This window comes from Dipodomys spectabilis, unplaced genomic scaffold (assembly GCF_019054845.1).
Source record: "Dipodomys spectabilis isolate Male_0828 unplaced genomic scaffold, ASM1905484v1 ptg000162l, whole genome shotgun sequence".
Lineage (NCBI taxonomy): Eukaryota > Metazoa > Chordata > Mammalia > Rodentia > Heteromyidae > Dipodomys > Dipodomys spectabilis.
The window spans coordinates 2,334,241-2,360,870 of record NW_024870839.1 but is presented as its reverse complement, the minus strand read 5'-3'; the positions used below and the strand labels follow the sequence as shown (position 1 = coordinate 2,360,870).

The following is a 26,630-nucleotide window of genomic DNA, read 5'->3' as shown; positions in this document are numbered from 1 at the left end:
TTTCTAGATGAAACAGGTACCAGTGGCTCACCTCATCATCCTAGCTACTCAGAAGGCTGAGATCTATGGATACAGTTGGAAGCCAGCCCAGGCAGAAACTCCATAGATTTTTATCTCAAATCATCTATTTAAAAAACGCGGGAAGTAGCACTGTAACTCAAGTGGTAGAGAGCTAGCCTTGACAAAAAGAAAGTAAGGGAACAAAAAAAAAACAAAGAAAGAAACTAAGGGACAGCACCCAGGCCCACAGTTCATGCCCCAGGACAAGCAAAAACAAAACAAAACAAAAAAAAACACCCAAACTGCTGGAGTCTAGAATCTAGTTCAAGGACAAAAACACTGTCTAGAATATTCCTGCAAATAGAAATGAACATTCCATGATGAATTTCTGTTACTCAGCAATGTAAGGTGAGTAGAAAGTGACTATCTGTTTTAGGGAAATGTACACACAATTCACATTTATCAAAAAATATTTTTTTGTTACTTTCTGTAGTAACCTTTAAAATATGAGGTGAGCTATTAGCAAAGAAGTATGTCCAGAGCTGAATTTAGTCAGCTGAACTTTCCTAATGATTTATTGCAGCTAATATTTCAGCTTACTTATTTGGGAAAATCAGAACTAGGAAAAAAGCCTAAGTAAGACAGATATGTGTAGCCAGGCACTGGTGGCTCATGACTGTAATCCTAGCTATTCAGGAGGCTGAGATCTGAGGATGCCAGAAGTGGCACTGTGGCTCAAGTGGTAGAGCACTAGCCTTGAGCAAAAGAAGCTTAGGGACAGTGCCCAGGCCCTGAGTTCAAGCCCCAGGACTGGAAAATAAAACAAAACATACAAAAAATAACAAAATCCAAAAGATCATTCTGGTGGAATAACATTGAAAGGACTATGATTTGTATAATTAAAATGAAGGAAAAGAAAATGGAGTACAAACGAGGGCCCCAAAGCCTTCTGAATTGGTAAACAAATATACACAATTAAGAATCTCAGTGAAGGGCTGGGAAGGTGGCTCAGTGGTAGAGCGCTTGCCTTGCATGCCTGAGGCCCTGGGTTCAATTCCTCAGCACCACATAAACAAAAAGAAAAAAGCCAGAAGTGGTGCTGTGGCTCAAGTGGTAGAGTGCTAGCCTTGAGCTGAAGAGCTGAGGGACAGCGCCCAGGCCCAGAGTTCAGGCCCCACGACAGACAAAAAAAAAAAAAAATCTCAGTGAATTTTCAGGTGGATAAAAACCATGCTTAGATTCATGGTCAAAGTGCTGAAACCCAAGTACAGGAAATCTCAAGCAGGTGGAGTGGCTCATTCTGATAATCCCACCTACCCAGAAGGCAGCAATTGGGAGGATCAAGATCCAAGGTCACACCCAGGCAAAACCAGGGTAAACAAGATCAAATTTGTAAAATAAATACAGTATAAAAGGGCTGGCTGGTATTACTCAAAATGGTTGAGCACCTGCCTAGAAAATGTGAGATCCTGAGTTCAAACCCAAGTACTGCCAAAAAATTGAAAACAGCCAGACTCCCTACAGAGAACAAGGATCTGAGTGACCAATGACTCTTAAGTCAAAACAATATAGAACAGAGCCATTAGAAAATCATTTTTAAGGGGTTTAAGAGTAGAAAAATGTCACCCAAGAATTCTTTTCCCACTGGAAATAACCTTCAATAGTGAGGGAAAAATAAACTTACTTCTAGGTAAAAGAAAACAAAATAATATGGAATTTATTCTATAAATAGCTACCATAGGCTTTATTACTAGAAGTATAACAACAGATTTTCCAACTTATTGGAGCAAAAAATTTCAAAATTTCACAATGATCCCTGGATTTCAGTAAGTTCCTTCCTCACCTCTAAAATGCTTATTTGTGTTTTACTTCCAAAAATCTGGGTTTCTGAATGTTCAATGAATCTTTTTTTATTTATTCTAATACCAAATGATACTCATCAATGGAGAAACAAAAACTACTCTTCTGAAATATGACAAAGGTAAAAAGACAAGGCTACACTGAGTCTTCTTTCAAAAAAAAACAGCCAACCAACAAAAAAACCCCTAAGCATCTAAGAGCCAGGCCCCATGTTAGCTGCTGAGGAGGCAGCTGTGAATAACTTCATTATTATTTTTTTAACTTGAAGTCATCCTTTCACCTTTCAGAAAGACTCAAATTCAAGGCTATTTTGAAATTTCCTTTGTAACAGTTGAAAGAACAGCAAAGGCTAGTGACTGCAGCACCCGGCACACACTTGTGCTTGTCTCTCCATGGTGCTGTCCTGGGGCAGTGCATGGTAAGCACTCTTCAGTAATTCTAACCTTGCCTGGCTGGGCCAGGAGCCAGAGAGGCTTTCTCTGGCTTGATCTTGTCAGTGAAAGTTATACTTAAAAAATAGTAGGACACAGCCTTCCTTCCTGAAGAATCCTGAATAAGTTCACTCCCTATCTCAAATGTCTTTAAAAATACTTCTCTGGTATATTAGGGTAGATGGCTGTATTTTGAATGATGGAATGCTCTGTGATGTTAAAGTCCTGATATGACAACTCAAGCCAAGGCTTCTGAATTCTTTGAACCCTTCTAGCTCTAAGGTTGTACTGTAGCTTCTTCATTAGAATAATTAAAAAAATCAGTCTGAATTGCCTTTTCTTCTTGTTCTTTCTCTCTCTTTGAGAATGCACTCCAGATCTTGGGCAAGTTTCTATACCTCAATATCTTCATGTGTGAAGATAAAGGCAATCAGAAAGACATGTTATCATTACACATAAAAAAATTCTCACACGATTCAGTAAACAATTCAAAGGATTTCACCTGGAATCTTCGGCGTCTCAGATGACAAGTATCTATTCTATCTATCTATCTATCTATCTATCTATCTATCTATCTATCTATCTATCTATCTATCTATCTGGGACTCAGGATCTGAATCTACCACTGAGCTACACAATGTAGGCAATTTATCTTATTTTATTTTTTATTTTTAATTTATTTAACTGAACTTTAAATTTATGGGCTGGAGATGAAAAATAGGGCCTCATTCATGTTCATAAATTTCTGCTACTGGCCTGGGAAGGCGGCTCAGTGGTAGAGTGCTTGCCTTGCATGCATGAGGGCCTGGGTTCGATTCCTCAGCACCACAGAAGCAGAAAAAGCCAGAAGTGATGCTGTGGCTCAAGTGGTAGAGTGCTAGCCTTGAGCTGAAGAGCTGAGGGACAGTGTCCAGGCCCAGAGTTCAGGCCCCACTACTGACCAAAAAAAAAGGGGGAAAAGAAAAAAAAAAAATCTCCATTACTAAGCTCCATTTCCTTGCTCTCTAGATGGCTTTTCACATTAGTGAAACACCCCTAGGATACACTGCAGAAGCATTACTAAGAACAAGTCATTACAAAAGCAATGGTTTTCTTCTTCTGACCTGTACATAACTCAAAAGATTTCAGTACTTCACATGAATGTTATTCATCCAAACCTTTACAATAGAGCAATAGGGCTGCATTTTTTGCTTCATAAATAGTAAAATCCAACACATATGGGGTCATACATTCTATCAATTGCTCAAGTCAAACTTAGAATTTTTTAAAAATAAAAAGTACTCTTTATTGATAAATAAGTTACAATTAAATAGACCCATGGCTTGCTGGGGAATAAAAGATCACACGAAACACCATCTCTTGCCAGCCTAGCCCTAGTTCCTGGCCTCCGCCTTCTTGCTGGATGCCTTGGAGGCGGCGGCTTTGGTGGATAGCCCGGGCTTCCTGGCCCTGTGCGGGGACTGGGCCTTGGGCTTGCTCCCCGCGGGAGGCCCCGCCCCAGTAGGTGCCCAGGCCGTCATCTTCCTATTGGTGGGAGAAGCGGTGCCGTTCTGGACCTTGCTGGCCAGTCCCCCCTCGGCCTTGATCTTCCTGTGGGCCTCAGCAGCTCCTTGACCGCGCCCACCGCCTGCGACCTTCATCTCTCCACTGAGCCCGTTGGCACTGGGAGGGGCCCGAACAGCCTTGTCCGATTTCGGGGGGGCCTTGGTGGCCTCCCCCAGCTTTGCTCCACTGACCGCCATCTCACTTTCTTGGGGGCCTTCTCCTTGGCCACGACCCCTGGCTTAGGAGGAGCCGTCCTGGTTGCTCCCCGCTTCTCCACTGCCTTGACGGAGGCCCGCATTGTCGGGGCCCCGCTGCGGCTCCTGGGCTTTCTGGGGGGCTGTCGGGGCCGGGGTCTTCCTGGGCCAGCTCTTCTTCTTGCTCTTGGGGACCAGTTTAAAGCTGCCCGTGGCTCCCTTGGCCTTGGAGTTGGCAGGCCTGGTGAGGAGCCCACGGCGCATGCCCGTGTCCAGGGCCTGCTTCAGCAGGTACTTGAAGTGGGTGGCGTCCACCGTGGGGTACTTGGGCAGGATACAGACCTTGACGGCCACCACCGACGGGCCCCGCCGCCGCTCCCCCGCCTGCAGCGCCTCCAGCACCATGCGCAGCAGGGACGGGTTGCGGCGAGCCAAGGGGAGTCTGTTGTGGTCGAGGCCTGGTTGTGTAGACCCGAAGGCCTCTGAGGACGTGGCCGTGTCGGTGGAGGAGGTGAGGCTGGAGACGCTTCCGGGAGCCACGGTCCAGGCAGTGCAGGCCCTCGTCCTCCAGGCATTTTGTTTACCCTGTTTTCACTGTATTTGATGTGGGTGCCCTGCATCTTCTATATACACTTCTCTAACTTGGGGACGGGAAGGGAAAAAAACAAAATGTTTAAATAGGGATACAGTTTGACCCATTGCAACAATGAGATGTACAAGACGCTATGTGGAAAATGAACTTTACAATTTAGGCGGGGGTGGCGGGTTGAGGTGAGTGTAGTTGGGGAGGTGGGAGGAAAGGATGGTAGGGGAAAAACAAAGGAGGCAACAATGCTTGATAGGAAATGTACTCATTACCTTACTCATGTAACTGTAACCCCTCTGTACAGCATTTTTACAATACAAAAGTATTAAAATTAAAAACACACTCTTGCACAAATCAGGTCCTCTTGGCTCCCACCCACTGAAAATGATGTAGGGTGTGTGAGTGCAGGGAGTACACCCTCTTGGAAAGTCTGAACACTTAAAACTGTGTTTGAAAAAAAATAATCTCGGTATCTTTGTAATTGGTTAACTTATATACTTTGGTAAACCTTTTCACATAAAAAATAGTCGGAGATCTTCAATTTAAGAGTATAATTGAGTGATTAGAAATGATATGCATCTCTGTCACACAATTATCCTTTCGAGATGGTATTGTTGAAGCCACAGATAATATCATCTAAGAGGGAAAGAAACTTGGTTTCTTATTTCCACAAGAGCAAGAACTTGGAAATTTTATTTACATATTTTTAAACAAATTATTATTGGAGTAGGTAACTGTCTATAATTAAAATTACATTATTACAAATGTTTCAGAAAATGCAAAATAGTAATTTCTGATTCAAGATTAGTGTTATTGACGTAAGACTGACTAGAAACAAAAAACTTTACTTAAAAAAAAAATCTACAGCCTGGCACTGGTGGTTCACACCTATAATTCTAGCTATTCAGGAAGCTGAGATCTGAGGATTAAGATTGAAAGCCTGACCAAACAGACATATCTAGGAGGACTCATCTCCAACAAAACAGCAAAAGGCCAGAAGTCAATGCATGGCTCAAGTGGTAGAACACCAGCCTAGAGAGAAAAAGCCAATCAAGAGCAAAAGATCCTGAGTTCAAGCCCCATGACCAATTTTTACATGCGCATGCAGACACACAGGTCCATGATCAAAATGAGCTGGACCTCAAGTGACAAGGAAGCAGAATTTACCAATTTGAAAAGGCAGAAGGACCTTATGTTCAAAGAAGGAAAGGTATAATTTATAAAGCATTCTGAGAACTGCAAAAGGTCACTGTGGTCAGTGGAAGGCAGATCTCCCAGAGGATCCCCCCACCCCCTGGAAGATAATTTTTTCTTTTCTAAAATTTTATTGTAAAGGTGATGTATAATTTTAAGTAAATTATTAAAATTAAGCATAAGACAATACAATTAGAATATTCAATAGTAAAGTTGCACAATTGACTAATAAAATAAAACTTTCAAATCTAATTTTTACAAAATATAATCTGAATTTTCAAAACAATATTTCCAAGTTATTTCTTCAGTTAAAAGTCTGAAAAGGGAGTACACATAGTGCCATCTTTTAAGCCTTCACAGAATGATCAGAAATCTGACTCAAGCTATCAATAAAAGTTTCAGGGAACAAAAAGTAATAACAACATGCTAAATCTCTTTTTATGTTTATTGTGTGTCATTTCTACCAATAATTTCCAAACAAACTGCCAGGAAGATGCTTCCATTTCAGACAAAATGGATTTTTTTTCCTTTCAGACTAAATGTACTTCTGAACTGAATGCATACAAAGTCAAGAAATGGAAGGAAAAGCAAATACAGAGCTGTCATTTTAAAATTATATTCTTAAAAGGTTTAGAGGTATCATTTGTGGAACACAAAGAGATTTCCTTTTCAACGGCATTCCAGGACATCACTTCTTCCTGCCTGCAAGCAGACAAGATTATACTTGTCTGGAATGTCACTGAAGTATTTATACAAAGGCAGTTTTTCAAAATGTTCTTATTGCAAACACAAAACAGGAAATACAGTAAGACTATCAGTACATGTTTGACACTATTTAGTATAAACTGTTTCTCCCTCAGTAAGCACTAAGCCTGCAGGTTAAGGTAAAAATGAGAATATTGACAAACATACCCTAGTGGTTTATATCAGATCAAGGAAAGGCTCTGGGAGAAATATGGTAAGAATTTGCCAAACTATATTTTAGTTAGGGTTATGCTATAAATCTCTAGTAATAACTACTGTTTGCCAATTTCACAAGACACCCTATAAGAAATAAACACCCAATCAATAAGTTAATAGAAAGAAAGCTTCTGAGACACAAAAAAACAAATGTCTGGGTAAAGTGACTATCCATCCAAAAAGAACCCCACAAAACAAATAATACACCTTATATTCTAACAGGCAATATTTTTTTTTCACTTAACAAGAAAACAAATCTTACCACAGCTATATTTTAATACAGTTCCATAACCCTACCAATTGAAGATTTTGATGTTCACTTGCAAATGGATTATAAAATACAGACAGTTTCTTAAGTATAATATTACAGAAATGAAACTTTAATTTTTCTCAAGCCAGCAGAATGAACTTTGGTTTGACTGCCCTCTGGTGTTGCAAAATTTTTATGACCACACTATCAACATTAAATAGTAACCATAGTATGAACATTTAAAGAGTTAAGTCTTTGACCCAATGGGCAAACATTGGTTAGACATCTGTTACTGAGATTTATCAAAAATTATGTGATGTCTCTAAGCACCAGACACATACAAAGGAAAAAATCATTAAGTAAACTAAACAGTACAGAAACTACAGAAAAGATACTGGTAGAACCAAATTAGTAAAAAGTAAAAAACAAAAAACAAAAACCTTGTAAAAACAAAAAGTTAAGCTGAGCCCTGATTGCTCATGCCTATAATCATAGCTACTCAGGAGGCTGAGATTTGAGGCTCAAGGTTCAAAGCCAGGCTGGGAAGTTAAGTCCTTGATCTAAAAAAGGCTCAGGGAAAACACCAAGGCAGGCCTTGAGTTCAAATCCTAGGACAGGTACCAAAAATAAATAAGTAAACCCTTTTATGGAAAAGGTTAAAACTAAGAGCAAGTAAGGAAAATGGTCTTATCACATACATCCCCTTGGGGTAAAACCTTCAATCTTTTGTTTTATTCTTTATTTTTATTATCTGTAAGTTGTACAAAGGAGGTGCTATTTAACAAAGCAGTTTATGAATGTCACTCCTTTCCAACATTCTCACCCATCCCTCCCCTCCCCACACATTCCTTCATCTTAATTTTGTAGGATATACAATCGATTCTTGACTCCCCTTTATTTGTACATCCATTTCCCCCTGACCTCATCCCACCCTTTCAGGTACCCACCTTCGTGGTATTTTGCTGAACTTTGATTTTGGCTTTCTAAGGAATTACACTATCAGATTTCTCCCTTGAATTTACCTTATTTCAGTTAATACATTTGTATATACTTGCGCACCACTGAAAGTACTTACAAGTTTGTAAGCTAAATGTAACTTCCACATATAAGGGAAAACATGGATCTGTCTCTCTGGGCCTGACTTCACTTAGCATAACTTTTTCCATTTCTTTACAAATGACACAATATTATTCTTTCTAATGGATGGATATAATTCCACTGTGTGTGTATAAATAGATATACTTATCTATCTATCTATCTATCTATCTATCTATCTATCTATCTACATACATACATATGTATGTATTTCCTTCATCTATGTGTCCACTAAGGGACATCTAGGCTGATTGCCTATCTTGGCTATTGTAAAGAGTGCTACAATAAATATGGCTGTGCTGGTGGTTTTATTGTATCCTGGTTTGTAATCTTTTGGAACTGCTGGATCATAGGGTAGTTCTATGTTTAATTTTTTTTGTTGTTGTTAGTTGTGGGGACTTAACTCTGGGTCTGGGCACTGTCCCTCAGCTCTTCAGCCCAAGGCTAGCGCTCTACCACTTGAGCCACAGCGCCACTTCTGGCTTTTTTCTGCTTATGTGGTGCTGAGGAATCGAACCCAGAGCCTCATGCATGCAAGGCAAGCACTCTACCATTGAGCCAACTTCCCAGTGCCTATGTTTAATTTTTGGAGGAACCTCCATGCTGCTTTCCAGTGTGGTTGAACAAGTTTATATTCCAATCAGCTGTGTTACAGGGCTCCCTTTTAGCTACATTCCCACCAGCATGTTATTGTTTTCTTCATAATGGCCATGACCAGGGATGCTGAGCATTTCTTCACATGTCTATGGCCATTTTTGCTACTTCTTCTGAGAAGACTCTCTTTAGCTCATTAGCCTATTTATTAATTAGATTATTATGTCTTAGTTGAAAAGACCCAGTTGTTAGGATGAGCAAATGAGGGAGGTGGTGGAAACATTGGCTTGAGGTAACAAGTTCTTGTGGTCATTTAGCATATCATCCTGACTTGGCCGACATTCTTTTAGAAAGAGTACTATGAAGAGTGAATATAGAATGTAGAAGGGAGAGAATGATGGCTGAGAAACCAGTTAAGAGGCAAAGAAGTGACTCAGAATAGCAACAAAAGCAGAAAGATAAAATAGAAAAAAAAAGGGGAGGAAGTATGTCTCAAGTGGTAGAGTAACAGTCTTGAATGAAAAAGTCAAGCAAGGGTGAGAAGCCCTGACTTTGAACCCCAATATTGGCACAAAAATAAAAGGAAGGAAGGAAGCACCAGACTTAATATATAATCCTTTTTTCCCACAAATGCTAATTCCTTCATTGCTCTGCAGTTTCTCAGGTTTTCACTAAATAAAAGTCAAATGAGTTCTTACTATCCTGTTAAACACAAAATCCAGAGGGAATCCAAAATTTTAAGCGTCTATGCTACCACAGAATGTCCAATTCTATGCAAAATCAGAACACAAGTGTTCATGGGTTATGTATACTTAAATCACAATAAAAAACACACATTAATAGTTTCAAAAGAAGAAAACTTAATTGAGGCAAACAATACAACTCTTCCTAACTATATACTTGAAAACATAAAAATGAAGTGAATCTTAATACCATATATAATCTCAGTGCCTTTATCAGTTAATTCATATATTACAAATAGTCTCTGGATAATCTACTTATGCACAATACTTTTATTTAACATTCACTTGTCTTAAACCAAAAAAAAAAAAAAAAAAGCTCGACACCAGTGGCTCATGCATGCAATCTGAGCTACTTTGGAAGGTAAGAAGAGGATTATTTTGAAGTCAGGATAGGCAGAAAAGTTTGCAAGACTCCTCTATTCATAGCTGGGAGCATCAGCACATGCCTGTCATTCTGAACTTCATGGAAGGTTGAGAACAGCAGGATCACAGTTCATATCAGAAAGGATATGGAGTGGACACTGTGGTACACACCAGTGATCCCAGCACTGATTGGGAAGCCCACAGTAGGCCAAGTGAGTATGCACACAGGTGGAAAATAAATGAAAAACAGCTGGAGGTATGACTCACTGGTATCAAGTGCAAGGCTCTAAATTCAAACCTCAGAACTGCCAAAAATAAATAAATAATGATTATTTAATGATTATTTGTGTTTTTATATGGCTAAATAAGGCCTATAAAGAGAAGACTAAAATGAAAGAACAATCAGATTCACATTGAAAGCTTTAATCATTTTTTTTCTGGCAGTACTGGGATTTTGAACTCTGGGTCTTACACTTGCTAAACAGGTGCTCTGCCACCTGAACCACTCATCCAGCCCCTTCGTGTATTGATTTTCAAGACAGTTGTTCTTTATGCGCATGCTGGACTACATTGTGATCCTATTTTTGCGTCACAGGATACTATGATAACAGACCTTGTGCCATCCAGACATTTTGCTTCCTCTGTAGTTTGGGATGGCAGGCATATGCCACTTCACTCAGCCTGAGATGTAGTCTCATGAACTTTTTTGGCCTGAACTGGCCTTGAACTTCAAACTGCAGATCTCTGCTTCTCCATTAGCTAGACTTATGAGCTTGAGCCACTGTGCCCAGCTTGGAAGCTTTCTTTTGGAATGAGAAATAAACATTTTTCATTTCCTGGAATTAGCAAATCATTTCTTCTGTATACTTCTGTGATTATTCAGAAGCATACATACACTATAGAAATTTAAAAATTTAAAAGTACAGTGTAAAGTCTATAAAATGTAAGCTTTTCTAAATAATATATGGAAACAAATTATAACTTGTGTGATATCATGGTAGTGAAGGTAAATTTGGCAAACATATGACCAGTAAGTTATTTAGCAGTAAGAAACCCTTCCTCCTTAAGAGTGCTGCCTATACTATTACTTCTTCAAACTTGGCAAGCCGTTTAACTGCAGAACCCCCATTTTATAATTTTCAAAATAGAAATAAAATTTAGGAGTTGTTAGAATTATAGATAATAGGTACAGTGTGCAGTGCCTGGCACACTGCATGTGCTCAGAAGTGGTAGCAGTCCTTCCTGTCTTAGAGCACTATTTCTGAACTGTTCTGACTCTCATCATGCACTCAGTTTTATATCATACTTTTTGCCTAAAATGGAACACCAAAAGAAAGAAACTGTAAGGAACTGCATATAATATAAATTCTCTGTAGGTCTCCCTTTAATATTCAATATGTACATTTGGTAATGTTTACATTTCTTCTTGTTTTCCACGAAGAAAATTCTTGCTGCACATGAGAAGGTTTGGCTTTTCTCTCTGTCTGTAGAAACACAGGTTTAGGCTACCAATGTGAACGTGAAATATCAACTCATGGAAACTTGGCTACAGAACTCTGCTCTCCTTCCAAATGTCACAACTATTTAGGCAGGGCAGTCAACTAGCACCAAAATATAGTTAAGAATATAACTGAAAGAACTTTGATGAGAAATTGTTTTATTTAATGGTGATTATATACACACTCATCCACATCACTTCCTGGGGGACTATCAGAGCAAGTTAAGTAATCTTGAGGTGCACTTTTCAATTTAATAAATATTTCTGAGTAAGCCAAAGCATTTTGTACTATACACAACTCCCAAGAAAAAACTACAAGTACAGTAAGAAAATAAAAACATAATTTTCTAAAAATATATAAAAGAAATTACAAAGACATGTAATTTAGCTCAGTAAAATCCAACTCAGTAAAATTATAGCTAACAGCACTGTGAAAAAATCTGATGCTTCTAAATGTGGTAGTAAGTAAAGAGTGGAAAATGGGTGTTTTTTTTCTTTTTTGCTAGCACTGAAGCTTGAACTCACTGTCTGGGCCTGTCCTGAGCTCCACCACTCTGAGCTCCACTTTTTGGTAGTTGGTTGGAGATGAGTCTCACAGACTTTCCTGCCCCGGCTGGCGTTGAATCACATCACAATCCTCAGATCTCAGCTTGTGTAGTTAGAATTATGGGTGTGAGCCACTGGCACCCAGCTTCCTTTTGTTTTCAATCCATAGTACTTTTTTTTAAGTGTTGTTTTTTTTTTTTTTTTAGTCAGTCATGGGGCCTAAACTCGGGGCCTGAGCACTATTCCTGAGCGATTTCCCTCAAGGCTAGCACTCTAGTACTTTGAGCCACAGCTCCACTTCTTGTTTTCTGGTTGTTAATTGGAGATAAGAGTCTTGAGGACTTTGCTGTCAAGGCTGGCTGTGATTGTCAGATCTCAGCCTCCAGAGTCACTAGGATTACAGGAGTGAGCCACCAGTACCAGGCAAGTATAAGTTTTACTGGTCAAATTTATTTAAATATACTTTATACACTGTAAATGTACTTTTCTTTGTATAGTTAGAAAAAAGATTTAGGATCTGAAAAATATATATAGTCCTGGAACAATCACAAGATATAGACTATTTCCATTATGCCTAAATGATCATTATGCTACTGTGGATGAATTCTCTCAGGCTCCAACCCTGACTTCAGTCCTGGTTTCTCAAAACTTCAATCAGTAAGTACATCCTGTCTCCTTTGTGTCAGGCTTCTTTCACTTAGCCTAGCAATTCTGACATTCAGATATCTTCTGCATTTATTAGCTGGGTAGTATATAACTGTATGGAAATATCAGTTTATCCATTTATCACATGGTAGATAATTTACCTTGTTTAGGTGATTATGAATAGTGCTGTTATAAGAGTGTACAGGTTTTTTCGTGGACAAATGACCCCGTTTTTTTGGGTAAATACCCAGGAGAAGAACTGCTGGGTACTCTCCTAAACATATTGTATAATATGTATTTAAATATATATATTTAATATGACATGAATATTTAAACCTATTTTTAAAAATCAAAATGACTTCACTTAAATTACATTGGTTTACAGATAATCCATCATAAATTTTTGATAGTAAGTACATCTATACACAACACCACTAATCTTCCACAATTCATTAAATTAAGGAATATATTAAGGAATAATGTATTAAGGAATATGTTAATATATAATTATAATATATATAATTATGCAGCATTAAGGAATACTGCATAATACTTACACTTGTCTAGTTTAAATACTTACACTTGGCTAGGTATCATATGTAATGACAGTGCAGTGTTGGCATTGGGGTACATCTAATAACTGCTAGTTCACTATCAATTTTTCCTTTTCCAAATGCTACTAGCTCCCCCATCCACAACTGACATTAATCTACACTTTACACCTAAGTCATTATTTACTAAAGTATACAATAGGAAGGCCAAACACAAAGTTCAGCTATTATTTTAGAAAGCAAATCAAGTTCTATTTATTTCCCTAAGTAATTTTTCCTTTGGATGAAAAAGGAGAAAAACACTTGAAATCACAATAAAACCTGTATCTACAATACCTACAAATCATCTGAGGTGAGCATCACCACCTTGTGTCAAGAAAGAGTAACTGCAATAATTTATTGCAAAATAAAGAGAAGCAAAGTAGGAAATGAAATATACATCTTTCTAAATCTATTCTATTGCATAAATCACAAGAATTTTGCAAATGAAGTTTAGATTGTTTACATTTTCTGATTATAATGTATTAAAGGTTTATATTTTCAAATTCAACTGTTTATGCAGTAAGAACTGAGTTTTATCATATATTCCCAATACTTTTTAATATGCTCCTTTCAAACACATACCACATATAATACATGTCATATATACAGTAAAAATAAAAATGGTACTTCATTATTGTTAATACTCTGAACTTTAAAATAAAAATCACTAAATTACCCCTTCTAGTAGTAATGAATTACAATACTTAATAGATGGCTTTGGATTTGGTTCCTGCCTACATGGGAATGAATATTAGGTCCCAAATAATGGGATTCAAATAACATTTGTAATACAAAGAAAGGGTATTTTTTTAAAATTTATGTGACTCAAAATGAAATAATCCTAGGTTAGACACTTCTGCTTTAACTAAAATCACTTTTACATTTGGTGCAGTATTTTAATAGTTAAAAATATATTAAATAGAACCAAATTATGCCAGGCTAAGACAGCTATGGAGAGAAAAGTATGTGGTTAAACAAGGTTTTCTTTAAAGGAGTAATAAATTTTAAATGAAAAAGTCAAGGCACTGCAACTGTCAATCCAGGTCTCTTGTTACCCAACAATAACCTTAAGGTTGATTTATGGACCTTTTCTGAAAATCACATGGTTAAAAAGTTACTTTTGCACACCTGGATGATACTTGCTTGCTTTATGACCTCTTTGACAAAAGGAACTTTACAAGAAAGAATGACAACAAACCCCAAAACACAGCAAGCAAAAACCTCTTGGGTAAACAGAATCCTTTTGGGTAGTTTGCATTCTCTATTATTATCTCCTCTGTCATTACAACAAAATTGTACAACATGAATGATATATCAGATTATCTACTACATTTTGGTCAGACACAGACTCCTAAGGGGCTAAATAATTTCAAAACCTAAAGTTTGTTGGCAGTTGAAGAAGAATGAAAAAGAGCCCTACAGCTTAATTCTTCCACTATTTATCTCACTGTCAATTTCAGGCTTTTCTACTACTTACTGCATATGTTATTCTGATCCCCATCACTTCAGTCTGTTTTGTGACACATGTTGAACTTATTTCCTCCAGAGTCATTATTTCCAATTTGCTGCTTCCATTTTTATGCAGAACCCCCTTCTCAAATGCTGGGTACTTTGCAAAAATTTTTACTAAGGGTTGGGAAGAGTTGTGCCTAGAATCGTACAAATAGTATGATAAAGCATATTACACAGCTCTTCATACTATTGCATCAACACAGTAAAATATTATACACCTCCTGGGAATGTGGCTTAGTGGTAGAGTGCTTGCCTAGCATACATGAAGCCCTGGGTTCGATTCCTCAGTACCACAGAAAAAGAAAAGGCCAAAAGTGGTGCTGGTGGCTCAAGTGGCAGAATGCTAGCCTTGAGCAAAAGCAGTTCAGCAAAAAGTGCCCAGTCTCTGAGTTCAAGCCCTATGACTGGCAAAAACAACACCACCACCACCTCTAATATCATAGATTCATCAAACTGCAGCTAGAAAGTTAGAGGAAATTAAATTACACAATGTAGTGTAATTTTAAAGTTAGAGGAAAATATAGATTTTAGTGTCACTTTGAAGCTAAAACAAAATTACAGGTTTCAAATACAAGGTTCAAACAAGAGTCTATCAAACTCCCTATCTGAACAGTAAGAGTAGTTCAGATAAATTTAAGTGTACATGTTCTTTTGCTGGTTTTTATCAGAGAAAGAAACTGTATTTTTAGATGAATCATGAGAATTTTACTTTCAATTGTCCTTCCTCCATAAATAACCAGAATTATTCTTGTTTTTCTTCTACTTCGGTAACTCTTTAGAATATTCCAATTATCTCAATGCCAATTAAATGTTCAATGATGCTGACCTACATTGAGGATCCTGACTAAATACATTAAAATATTTTTGAAACAGAAAGCTATATAAATCATTCCTTTTATTTAGGTGGTACAAAAACATACACACAGGGTCTCACACTCACTTGGCTTCCTTGTTCATGGCTGGTGCTCTACTTCAGCCATGCCTTCAGCCATGCCTCCAGCCATGCTTTCAGCTCTTTAATTAAGAGATGGAATTTCCTAGCCTTTTCTGCCTGGGCTGACCTTGAACAAATTCCTTCAGATTTCAGCCTCTTCTGAGTAGCAAGGATTACAGGTATGATCCAGTAATGGCTAGCCATTAAGTATTATTGATATTTATTATATCGAGTGTCTCTTCTATTAATGCATAACACATACAGTGAAAGACAGAAACAGTATCCCATAGTTAGAAAGATCTAATAGTTAGAAAGAATCTAATATATGAACTTAAACAGAGTTGATTCTTCTATTCCTAAAACTCTTATGGCAACTACCATGAGAATTACTGGGAAATCATCTGCAATTAAGGAAAAAAAATATCTGGGATTCATTTGGAAAGCAGGAGAAATTGAGGAACTAATTTCAGAGTAGTTCAACTTCTGATTCTAACTACACAAACTAAAGGCAAGAAGCTATTACTTAGCAGATCCGAATAAACATTCTGGCTTTTAACTTTGGTTTTTATTTTGTTGTTAATGAGTTTAAGTTCCATAGCAGTTCACAAAGTGAAACTGACATCTTGGACTGCATAGCAGAAGTATAGCATTCAGTAAGCTTTGTATACATTAGACTAAATTTAAGCTATCACAGCATTCATTTATGATGTTTACAATTTCATATTAAAAAGGAAAAATGAATAAAATATCAGAAAAAAATTAGAAAATGCTGAAAATATAAAGCCAAGTTAAATAATCCAATATGTCAAACCTGGAAAAGACTGGTTAGTGGGACTGTGTACAGACATATAAATGTTCTCAAAAATAATAATAAAAAAAAGCTCATTAGTGGAGTGCTAGAATGAGGAGGGATGGAAAGGAGTGGAAGAAGAGGGTCAGGATAAAGTTACTAGGAGAGGGAAAAACTGTTACAAATATTAGAATAAAACCACGCTTACATGTAGAACAGGGAGATAAACAGCTGCTGGTTTTATGAAAAGAACTAATTGCCCAAGGCAAAGAAAGACTTAAAATAACTCTAGAAAGGACTGCCCTAAATAATCCCTAACTCTAAAAACATTCTTTTAAAGTTTGTGTGTCAAATGCATATATTTTATTGTGATTTTTTTCTCTAATAGAAAACTAAATATATTTCTAATTTTATGTTAACATAGCCTGAAAATCCCAATGACAAATACTAAAAATGGCATTATACTATGACAAAAAGGTAAAAATCAATGGAGCTTTGACATTCAGAGGATGAGAGTATTTACATTATCATATAAAAATTCATAATTTATAGATCTGAGAATCATTCAGTTGGAAAAAGTCTAATGAACTACATTCTAAAAGATTGAACTTCCGAGAAATGTTGTTTCAAGTACATTCCAAGAATGTACTTCAAAGAATTTAATACAGGGACTGGGAAGGTGGCTCAGTGGTAGAGTGCTTGCCTTGCATGCCTGAGGCCCTGGTTTCATTTCTCAGCACCACATAAGCAAAAAGAAAAAAGCCAGAAGTGGCACTGTGGCTCAAGTGGTAGAGCACTTGCCTTGAGCTGAAGGGCACAGGGACAGCGCCCAGGCCCAGAGTTCAAGCCCCATGACCCACAAATAAATAGTATGGATGAAAATCTCATCAGCAATTCAACAAAGAGTTAATATTCAGAATATGCAAAGAGCTCAAAAATATAAAAGAACTAAGAAATGTACTCCTTATCTTGCCCATGTAATTGCAACCCCTCTGTACAGTATTTTCACAACAAAAATATATAAAAGAACAAAGAACAAATAATCCAACTAATGAATGAGCAAATGAATTGAACAGAAAATGGCTGATAAATGAAGAAATGCTCAACATCCTTAGCCATAAAGGAAATGCAAATCAAAACTACACTAAGATTCCAGCATTCACCAGGAAAACAAATAAAAACAAATATAGGCAGGACAGTCTTTTTCTATTCTATTGGTGGGGATGTAAATTATTATAACTGACTCTGTAAAATCAGTATGGCAGTTTCCAAACTTCAAAACAGACCTTTTTTATGACCTATTTATTGTATATTAATATAATTTTCATGTGTTGCAAAATATTTCTTAACTTTTAACTGAAATCCCTGGAGATCCATCTGTCCCAGGAAAAGCCCTCACAGACACAACCAAGTGAGTTTACCAATCTCCTAGGCATTTCTAAATCTAATCACATTGATAAGATAAACTACCACAGAAGTTTTAACTGCTAAGACTGTTTTTTAAACCAATACATTTACTGTACATTTTGAACATCATATTCTAACTACTGAGAATTTTTTCATAGCACAACTAAATAATATACAAATAATACTCTATAACATTTTCAAAGTATGGGGCTGGGAAGGTGGCTCAGTGGTAGACCGCTTGCCTTGCATGCATGAGACCCTGGGTTCGATTCCCCAGCACCACATAAGCAAAAAGGAAAAAAGCCGGAAGTGGCACTGTGGCTCAAGTGGTAGAGCGCTAGCCTTGAGCTGAAGAGCTGAGGGACAGCGCCCAGGCCCAGAGTTCAAGCCCACGACCGAACCCCCCCCAAAAAAATTTTTTTTCAAAGTAATGCAATACAGAAAGAAAATGGACTTGATTTTGCCATATAGTTTTGCTTAAACTTTAAAGAACTTTAAAAGGAAATGAGAGTTTTGATATAGTGTGTCAACTGAGTTGTCACCAAAGTATACAGTTCAGAAAAGAGTACCTGGGGCTAAATATAGTTGGATTTCTAATATTTAAAAAGTAATCAAAACATGTATATTTGTATATAGACACAAATGTACATATTCATGTACTTACAAACCAACACATATATAATATGTATGTTTTTCCATTCTCTAAAGCTTCTTGAAGCAAAGATCATTAGTCAGGAAGTGTCTACAGTATGCAACAATGGTGATACTTCAACATTTTGGATACAATGAGGAGTTTTTAAACACAGGAATTAATGTCTTATAAAACAACTAAAATATAAGTGGAACTTACATAGTATTAGTCTACGTTTCTGTTGTCCCTTGCTGCCTATACTAAAAACTAAAAACAAGATATAACTTGTACACAGTGGCCCATTTTAATTTTCCAACACTGTCTAATGATTAGAAAACTAATAGTGAAATAGAAAGTGATTTGATACATACAAGCATTAACAGCAAAAACACCCTGGTAAGATTAAACAACCTAGTTACTAAACCGAACTTACATGTGCATCTTCTTTCTTACCTTATCAATCCTATCTGGGCGATTAGTAGCTGCCAAAATGGTTACATCTTTTAACTGTTCAATTCCATCCATTTCTGTTAAGAGTTGTGCCAAAACACGGTCAGCCACATTCCCAGAACCTGAAGAACTGAGGTTAAAAATACTGTTTTAAACATCTGTTTACTCATCCTCCAATACTTCATCTACTATAGTTATTTTACTTTATGTGTTTTATTTTATGCTGGTACTGAGGCTTGACCTCAGGGCCTGGTGCTTGCAGTCCTTTAGCTTTTTCCCTTCAAGGCTGGTGCTCTACCACTAGAACTACAGCTCTACTTCTGGTTTTTGGTGGTTAACTAAAGACAAGAGTCTAAACTTTTCCTGCCCATGTTGGCTTTAAATTGTAATCCTTTAATCTCAGCCTTGTGAGTAGCTAGGATTATAAGCATGAGCTACCAGCACCTGGTAGCACCTACTATTTTTAAAAGAATTGTTAGTCTGTAAGAATAATGTACAATTCAAAAAATAAAGTACATGTGTGACAAATCATTAAATTACTACATGACCAAACAAAAATAATAGTCAAATGATTAACTTTCCCCATCAAACATGCTTTTGCTCTCCAATATCAAAATGATAAATGACTATCAGCACTGAGAAGCAAGACATATCAAGTATTTCAAATGGTTTATTCACCAAAACATGGTTGTTTAAAGCAAAATGTACATTCTGCATGCCAAGTAAACTAACAAGAAAATGTCCATTTTCAGCAGGTATGAATAAACAATAACTTTGAAAGATAGTTTGGCAGGCTTTTTTTTTTTCAAAACAAAAGATCCTCATAGTACTGGGACATGGTGGCACTATGTCATCCAACCTGTAGGAAGCTGAGATTAGGAAGGCTGGAGTTCCAGGCCTACTCTGGATAAAAGAAACACCATTTCCCGAGCTTCCATTTCCACAGAAGAAGCTGGGCTTAATAGTATGGACTAGTGCTCACGGTCATCTAGGCATATACCCAGGTATTAAAAAGCAAGACAGAGTAGTACTTTGGCTCAAGTGGTAGAGCACTTTTCTTGAGCTGAAGAGCTCAGGGACAGCACCCAGGCCCAAAGTTCAAGCCCAATGACCACCACCACTAAAATGTTTGCTGGGCACCGGTGGCTCACGCCTGCAATCCTAGATACTCAGAAGGCTGAGATCTGAGGGTTGTGGTTCAAAGCCGGCCCAGGCAGGAAAGTTCATGAGACTCTCATCTCCAATGAACCACCAGAAAACCGGAAGAGGCACTGTGGCTCAAGTGGTAGAGCACTAGTCTTGAGCTGAAGAGTTCAGGGACAGTGCCCAAGCCCAGAGTTCAAGCCCCATGACCTTTAAAAAAAAAAAAAAAAAAAAAAAAGCAAGACAGTAATCAGTACAAACAGGGCTGCAGGTGGGGCTTCAGGTGTGGCCAGCTCTAGGCTGGATTCAAATTCAGCCCAGCTTGGTGTTCCTAGTGAGGGGAGGGGAGCAAGCCAACTACTATATTACTTAGTATTGAACAGAAAGGACGAAACATTTGTTTGCACAAAAATTCATATGCAAATATTTCTAGAACCTTTATTCATAATTGCTAAAGCTTGGAAGGAGCCAAATGCCATTTGAAAGGTGAATGAGTAAACAGGTTCATTCAGATAATGGAATACTAAACGGAAAACACTGAAAGGAAATTAACTTTCAAGCATAAAGACACATGGGAAAAACGTTAAATGCACCCTACTACATGAGAAAAAGGCAACACAAAAAGAACTATACCCTGAAGACTTCTGGCTATAGAAATTTTGTATAGGAACACTAAGACATGATGACAACAAAGAGTCTACACAGAAAGTAAGAGGATCAGTGTTGTTAAGACGTGAATGGAACAGGAGGTAAAGATGTGTCACCTTTTATTATTATACTCTTCTATTTACCATGAGTTATTGTTTTTATTTATCTTTAAGGCATTTCTTTGATCTAAATATACTTCATTTCTCCCTGAATTTTGATACAACAGGAGAAAAAAGAAAAAAGGTAAGATTACAATCCTGAGCCACCAGTGCCTGGCTCAACCAATTTTTATATTGAAGAAACACATCTCACAGAGAAAGACAAAGACTTAAGATGAAAGGATGGAAAAAGATTTGAGCAAATGGACCTCTAATAAAACAGACTTTCAATTAAAATCTGTAAATGGAGTCAAGGAAAGGTACTTCACATTAATAAAAAGAAAATCCAGGGCTGGGAATGTAGCTTAGTGGTGGAGTGCTTGCCTAGCATGCATAAAGCCCTGAGCTCAATTCCTCAGTACCACATAAACAGAAAAGCTGTGGCTCAAGTGGTAGAGTGCCAGCCTTGAGCAAAAGAACCGTAGGGACAGTAACCAGGCCCTGAGTTCAAGCCTAGGACTGGCAAACAAACAAACAAAAAAATCCACCAAGAGAAAGTTAGTTAACAGACATTCACCAAATAGTGAATACACCCCAGTAAAACGGGGGAGACTCCCAAACTTCAAGATGGTATTAATTGTTTAATTCTAAAGGAAAATCTGGGAAGTGGCCCTGTAGCTCAAGTGGTAAAGCTAGCCTTGAGCTGAAGAGATGAGGGACAGCACCCAGGCACAGAGTTCAAGACCCACCACTGACAAAAAAAAAAAAACAAAACAACCCAACTGTTTATAAGGTGAATGTCCAACTCCACTGATAACCACATTGATTATAACTTCTAGTTCCTCTGATCCTCCATTCTCTTATTCATAGTAATCTAATACTTAATATATACGTAAGTCATATACATAAGTCCTTACAGTTTCTAAATTCTGTGCTTACGTAGCACGTAAGTGAAGTTACTTCACTGTTTTAAATTCTTCATATTCAAAAACATGCTGCTAATATCTCTAGCCATTTGTAACCAGAGAGAGGACAATCAATGTATTCAATTACTGTTTTGTATAGGAAGGAAAGGTGGTTGCAATTACTGCTGAAGATTGGAGTAAAGGGCATTGTTTAGATTCTTAATGTCCATACTGCCTTTATTTCTCTCTTATCTCCCCAGATGACTGACAACTAGCTGGAGACTGGCATAGAAAAAATGTTTTATGGGCGGAGAAATAATTTTGGCTGACTTTCAAAGATTTACCATAAACCATAAAACTGACAGCTAGGAAATCAAACCCAACTCTAGGAAAAAATTCATGTACAAATGTTTAATCATAATGTGACAAAATGATTTCTCAAAACTTTATAATCTGCTTGAAATAGGCAATATGATATTTGAAAAATGAAAGCATTCAACTATAGAAATATTAAAGCCAGTATTTTTCTTTTTATGGGACCAATTCTGTGGCTTGAATTCAAGGCCTGGCCACTGTCTTGAGGATTTTTTGCTTAAGAAGAGCACTCTATCATTTGAGCCACAGTTCCATTCCTGGCTTTTTGGTGACTAATTGGAAATAAGCCTTACAGACTTCCCTGCCTGGGCTGGTTCTGAATTGTGAGCCTCAGATTTCAGCGTCCAGAGTAGCTAGTATTACAGGTGTGAGCCACTAGAACCCAGCTTTAAAGCGAGACTTTCATAAAATAATTCTTTCCTTTCAGAAGTCAAATCACTTTTCTGAATTATTCCTATTCAAAATGCCATGGACCAAAAGGACAGTATGATATGTAAAGGACCAAATCTAGTTAGCCAATCATTTGTTCATTTGGTTATGTATTTTCCATGGATTCTCTGTACCACATAGCAGATAAGAACAAGTATAGCAGCCTGGCGCCGTGACTCACACCTGTAATCCTAGCTAGTCAGGAGGCTGAGATCTGAGGATCGAGATTCAAAGCCAGCTAGGGCAGGAAAGGCTATGAAACTCTTATCTCCAATAAACCACCAGAAAACCAGCGATGGCACTGTAGTTCAGGTGGTAGAGTGCTAGCTGAGGAATAGCACTCAGGTCCAGAGTTCAAGACCCACAACTGACAAAAAAAAAAAAAAAAGAACAAGTATAGCAGAGAATATGGCTCCCAGAGGTGAGAATACCTAGTAACTGCTAGTTACAGAAAAGATGTGCTAACACCTATCATATAAGTTTGAAATACAATTCAACTATAGGTGAAAACAGCACAAGAACCATACTGAAAATTTCTTTGTGACTCAAAGGGGTCAGTGTGGAGAAATAGGTTCTGTTGGAAGACAGTTTACTAGTTGGTCAGGGTTGGGCTGATAAGGGGGATGACTGAGGATGAATATGATTGAAGTACGATTGTTTGCATGTGTGAAACTAGAACAATAACAATTGCTGAAATTGTTTTAAGAAAGAGGGGAAGAGGTAAGGAAGAATGATAAAGGAGATAATATTGGTTGCAATATTATATATGTATATGGATTATATATATGGATTATATGGATGGAAATGTCACAATAAATTAATCACTTCCTCCTCTACACACACAGACACACACACACACTGCTAATTTTAAAATAATTTTATTATATGGGAATAGAATAAGGAGTGGCTTTACCAAAACGAAACAAACCTTACTGTGACAATACTAAAAATTTCAAAACTAATTGCAAAGAAATCATTCACATAATTGCTTTTGAATTCTAATAAAATAATTCCACCCTACCTCTGTATGAGACTTTTAATTTATAGATCAGTGTCTTATACATCTTTCTTTTGGTAATGCTGGGGTTTGAACTCAGTCCTCTACACCTGCTCTACTTGCTTGCCCAGCTGGAATTCTAACACTGAACCACACTGAACCACACACTTCCACAGCCCACAATTCCTTTAAATTCTAGGGGCTTCTTTCTATTCTTTCTGAAATCACTTCTAATCACATTCCAGAACCTTAAAATTTATGGTATTATGAAATTTTTTAAAATCACCATAAAACTCACATTAAAAAATTTTATAGCCCAGCTCAAGAAGTGTCATTGAGAATAATGATACCTAAAAAAAAAATCCCTAGGTGAGTGCTTAATGCTATGAATTCACCAAATATCCTTGAAGTCTGAAAATGCTGGAAAAGAGGCTGCCTTATTTCTTGATCATTTTTACCTCAGAGATTTTTTTTGTGAATGCAAATCCTGGAATCTTCATTTGCAATGAAAGCTGGCTCAGTTCTTTTCCCCTCATCTCTAAAAAAAGAAATTAACTGAACTATTAAGTGGAGAAACAGCTGTGCAATTATTATCACAGGCTACGTGGGGAGATATTTATATCTCATAGAAGATAAACCAGCCCATGAACTTTTAACTGAGGATTGACTGAATTGCTTTCCATTTCCCTATCAATTTAATCATCTTTTTAACATTCTAATCATACAACAAAATGTCAAAACATTTCAATCATCTTTTTAACATTATAGTCATACAACAAAATGTCAAAACATTTCAATATACTCTTAATAGAAACAGATCAATTTCTTCTTTTCCCAAACAACAAAAATTTAAATTTGGGGCTGGGAAGATGGCTCAGTGGTAGAGCGCTTGCCTTGCATGCCTGAGGCCTTGGGTTCGATTCTTCAGCACCACATAAGCAAAAAAAAAAAAGAAAAAAGCTGGAAGTGGTGCTGTGGCTCAAGTGGTAGAGCGCTAGCCTTGAGCTGAAGAGCTGAGGGACAGCGCCCAGGCCCCACGACCAGACCCAAAAAAAACAAAACAAAACAAAAAAAATTTAAATTTGTAAAATCCTGGATGTCTCTTAGATCTTACGATTTTCTTGTAATTCAACATTATTTATTCAATCTTTGGAACAAGTATGTGTTAAGCATTATTTACATATCAGTCCATAGGAGGTTTATAACTTGTGAAGATAACTCAGAATGATTCTAAGTTCCTTTTAAAAGGGACATTATATTTTTTACTCCTGTAGATACAGGCTTTTTCGTGAGCCTATAATACAATATATACTCTGCAAATGCAAAAATGACTTAGGTAATATACAGAGGGATTACAATTACATGAGTCAGATAATGAGTACAATTCTTTTCATACAGTGGCTTTCGGTCCCTCCCTCTCTCCCAGTCCCACCCTCGCATCTCCACACACAAGTTGTGTAGTTCACTTTCATCGATATTCAGTGAGCATCACTGCTGCACTTTTTCACCCTTTTTCCTCTCTCATGTAAATACATCATACATAAAGAAGACAGGCTCGTCAAAAAATAAAAATTAAAACAAGATCTCCTGTTTTTTATCTTGGAATTCATTTGTATGTGTATAATTTTATATAAATATAAAAAGGCATGTAGGGACTGAGCCTTGGTGTTTCTTAGGATATTTTACTTAGTTTATGTTATTTTACTACCATATCTTCACTTTTCTTTATTATTTTCCCCCACTTTTTTTTTTTTTTAAAGACACAAGGGTCTGATTACGTTACCTACACTGGCCCCAAAGTCCTGGACACAAGTGATTCTCCTACCTCAGCCTCCCAATTAGCTGGGACGACAGGCAGATAACACTTTCATTATGATAAGACTATGTCTACAAAGTGCCTCATTGAATATTACTTTTATTTCAAAAGAATTTTATTTTTTATACATTTGTTATTGTAAAATACTGTACAGAGGGGTTACAGTTACATGAGTAAGGTGATGAGTACATTTCCTATCGAGCATTATTGCCTCCTCCTTTGTTTCTCCCCTACTATCCCTTCTTTCCCCACCTCCCCAATTATTCCCCGCCCTCACTGTCCCCCGCTGAAGTTGTAAAGTTCATTTTCAACATAATGTCTTGTACATCTCATTGTTACAATGGATCAACCTGTATCCCTATTTAAGCATTCTTTTCCCTTCCCATCCACAAATTAGAAATATATATATACAAGATGCAGGGCATTGGAATAAAATACAGTGAAAACAGGGGTTATATTGTAGAGGAGGAACATACAAAGAAACAACAAAAAAAAAAAATCACATAGTACATTAACTCTGCTACCCATTCTACCTTCCATGTAGCTCATATTTAACCCATGTATCTTACTGCTAAGACTATTTGTATTCTCTGCTTCTCATATTTCCTGATGTACATGTTAAATAGGTTTATTTTTAAAAAAATCAGATGGCTATCATGTCACAGAAATATGGCAGGTCATCCCACTTCTGCAAACTTCTCTGGCTTCTTTTTCTTCATTGATAGGTAAGGCAAACGAGTTATTTGTGCCTTTTGTACCATCTCAAACACAATAGTGATACATGAGTCAGCAAATGGGTGTAGTGTGGTACAGAGTAATCAAAGCTCCTAAGTTTCTTAGTGAAAATTTATATTCTTGTTGGATACCAGTGACTTATGCCTGTAAGCCTAGCTACTCAAAAGGCTGAAATCTGAAGCCAGCCTGGGCAGGAATATTAACAGACTCTTATCTCCAACAAACCACCAAAAAAAAAAAGAAGTGAAACTTGGCTCAAGTGGTATAGCACTATCCTTGAGCAAAAAAAAAAAAGAAAAAGAAAAAACAAAGATCAGGGACAATGCCCAGGTCCTGAGCTCAAGCCCCAGGACAGGCACAAAAGTTAAAAAAGGAAAAAAAATTATATTCTTTATATTCTTACCTGATGAGGTAGTTCTAGCTAAGAATGAAGATAACAGCTTCTTATATATAATACAGGGACTTCACTATAATTACTATCAGAAAAATTTTTTAACCAATAAATATGTATATCTAGAATATAAAGGTCATGAATTAACATTATCCAACATAACCCAACATGAAGTCAGTACTTATTCACTTTAAGGACTTCTAAACATATATAACATATATAGTAGGGAAAAATACTCAACATTATTTGAAATGACAATACAGTTTTTATTG

The 26,630-nt window shown here is 37.1% G+C and overlaps 1 protein-coding gene and 1 pseudogene across 2 annotated transcripts in view; both read right to left on the bottom strand.

Annotated features, from left to right (window-relative positions):
- Spata5 (spermatogenesis associated 5) overlaps positions 1–26,630 on the bottom strand; it is a 126,091-nt gene that overhangs the window by 43,820 nt on the left and 55,641 nt on the right. For both annotated transcript variants that reach the window (XM_042693006.1, XM_042693007.1), the window contains one exon: positions 18,825–18,951. In XM_042693006.1, coding sequence (XP_042548940.1) covers positions 18,825–18,951 — 127 coding nt within the window. The remainder of the gene's footprint in view (positions 1–18,824; positions 18,952–26,630) is intronic.
- LOC122119057 lies at positions 3,665–10,374 on the bottom strand (annotated as a pseudogene).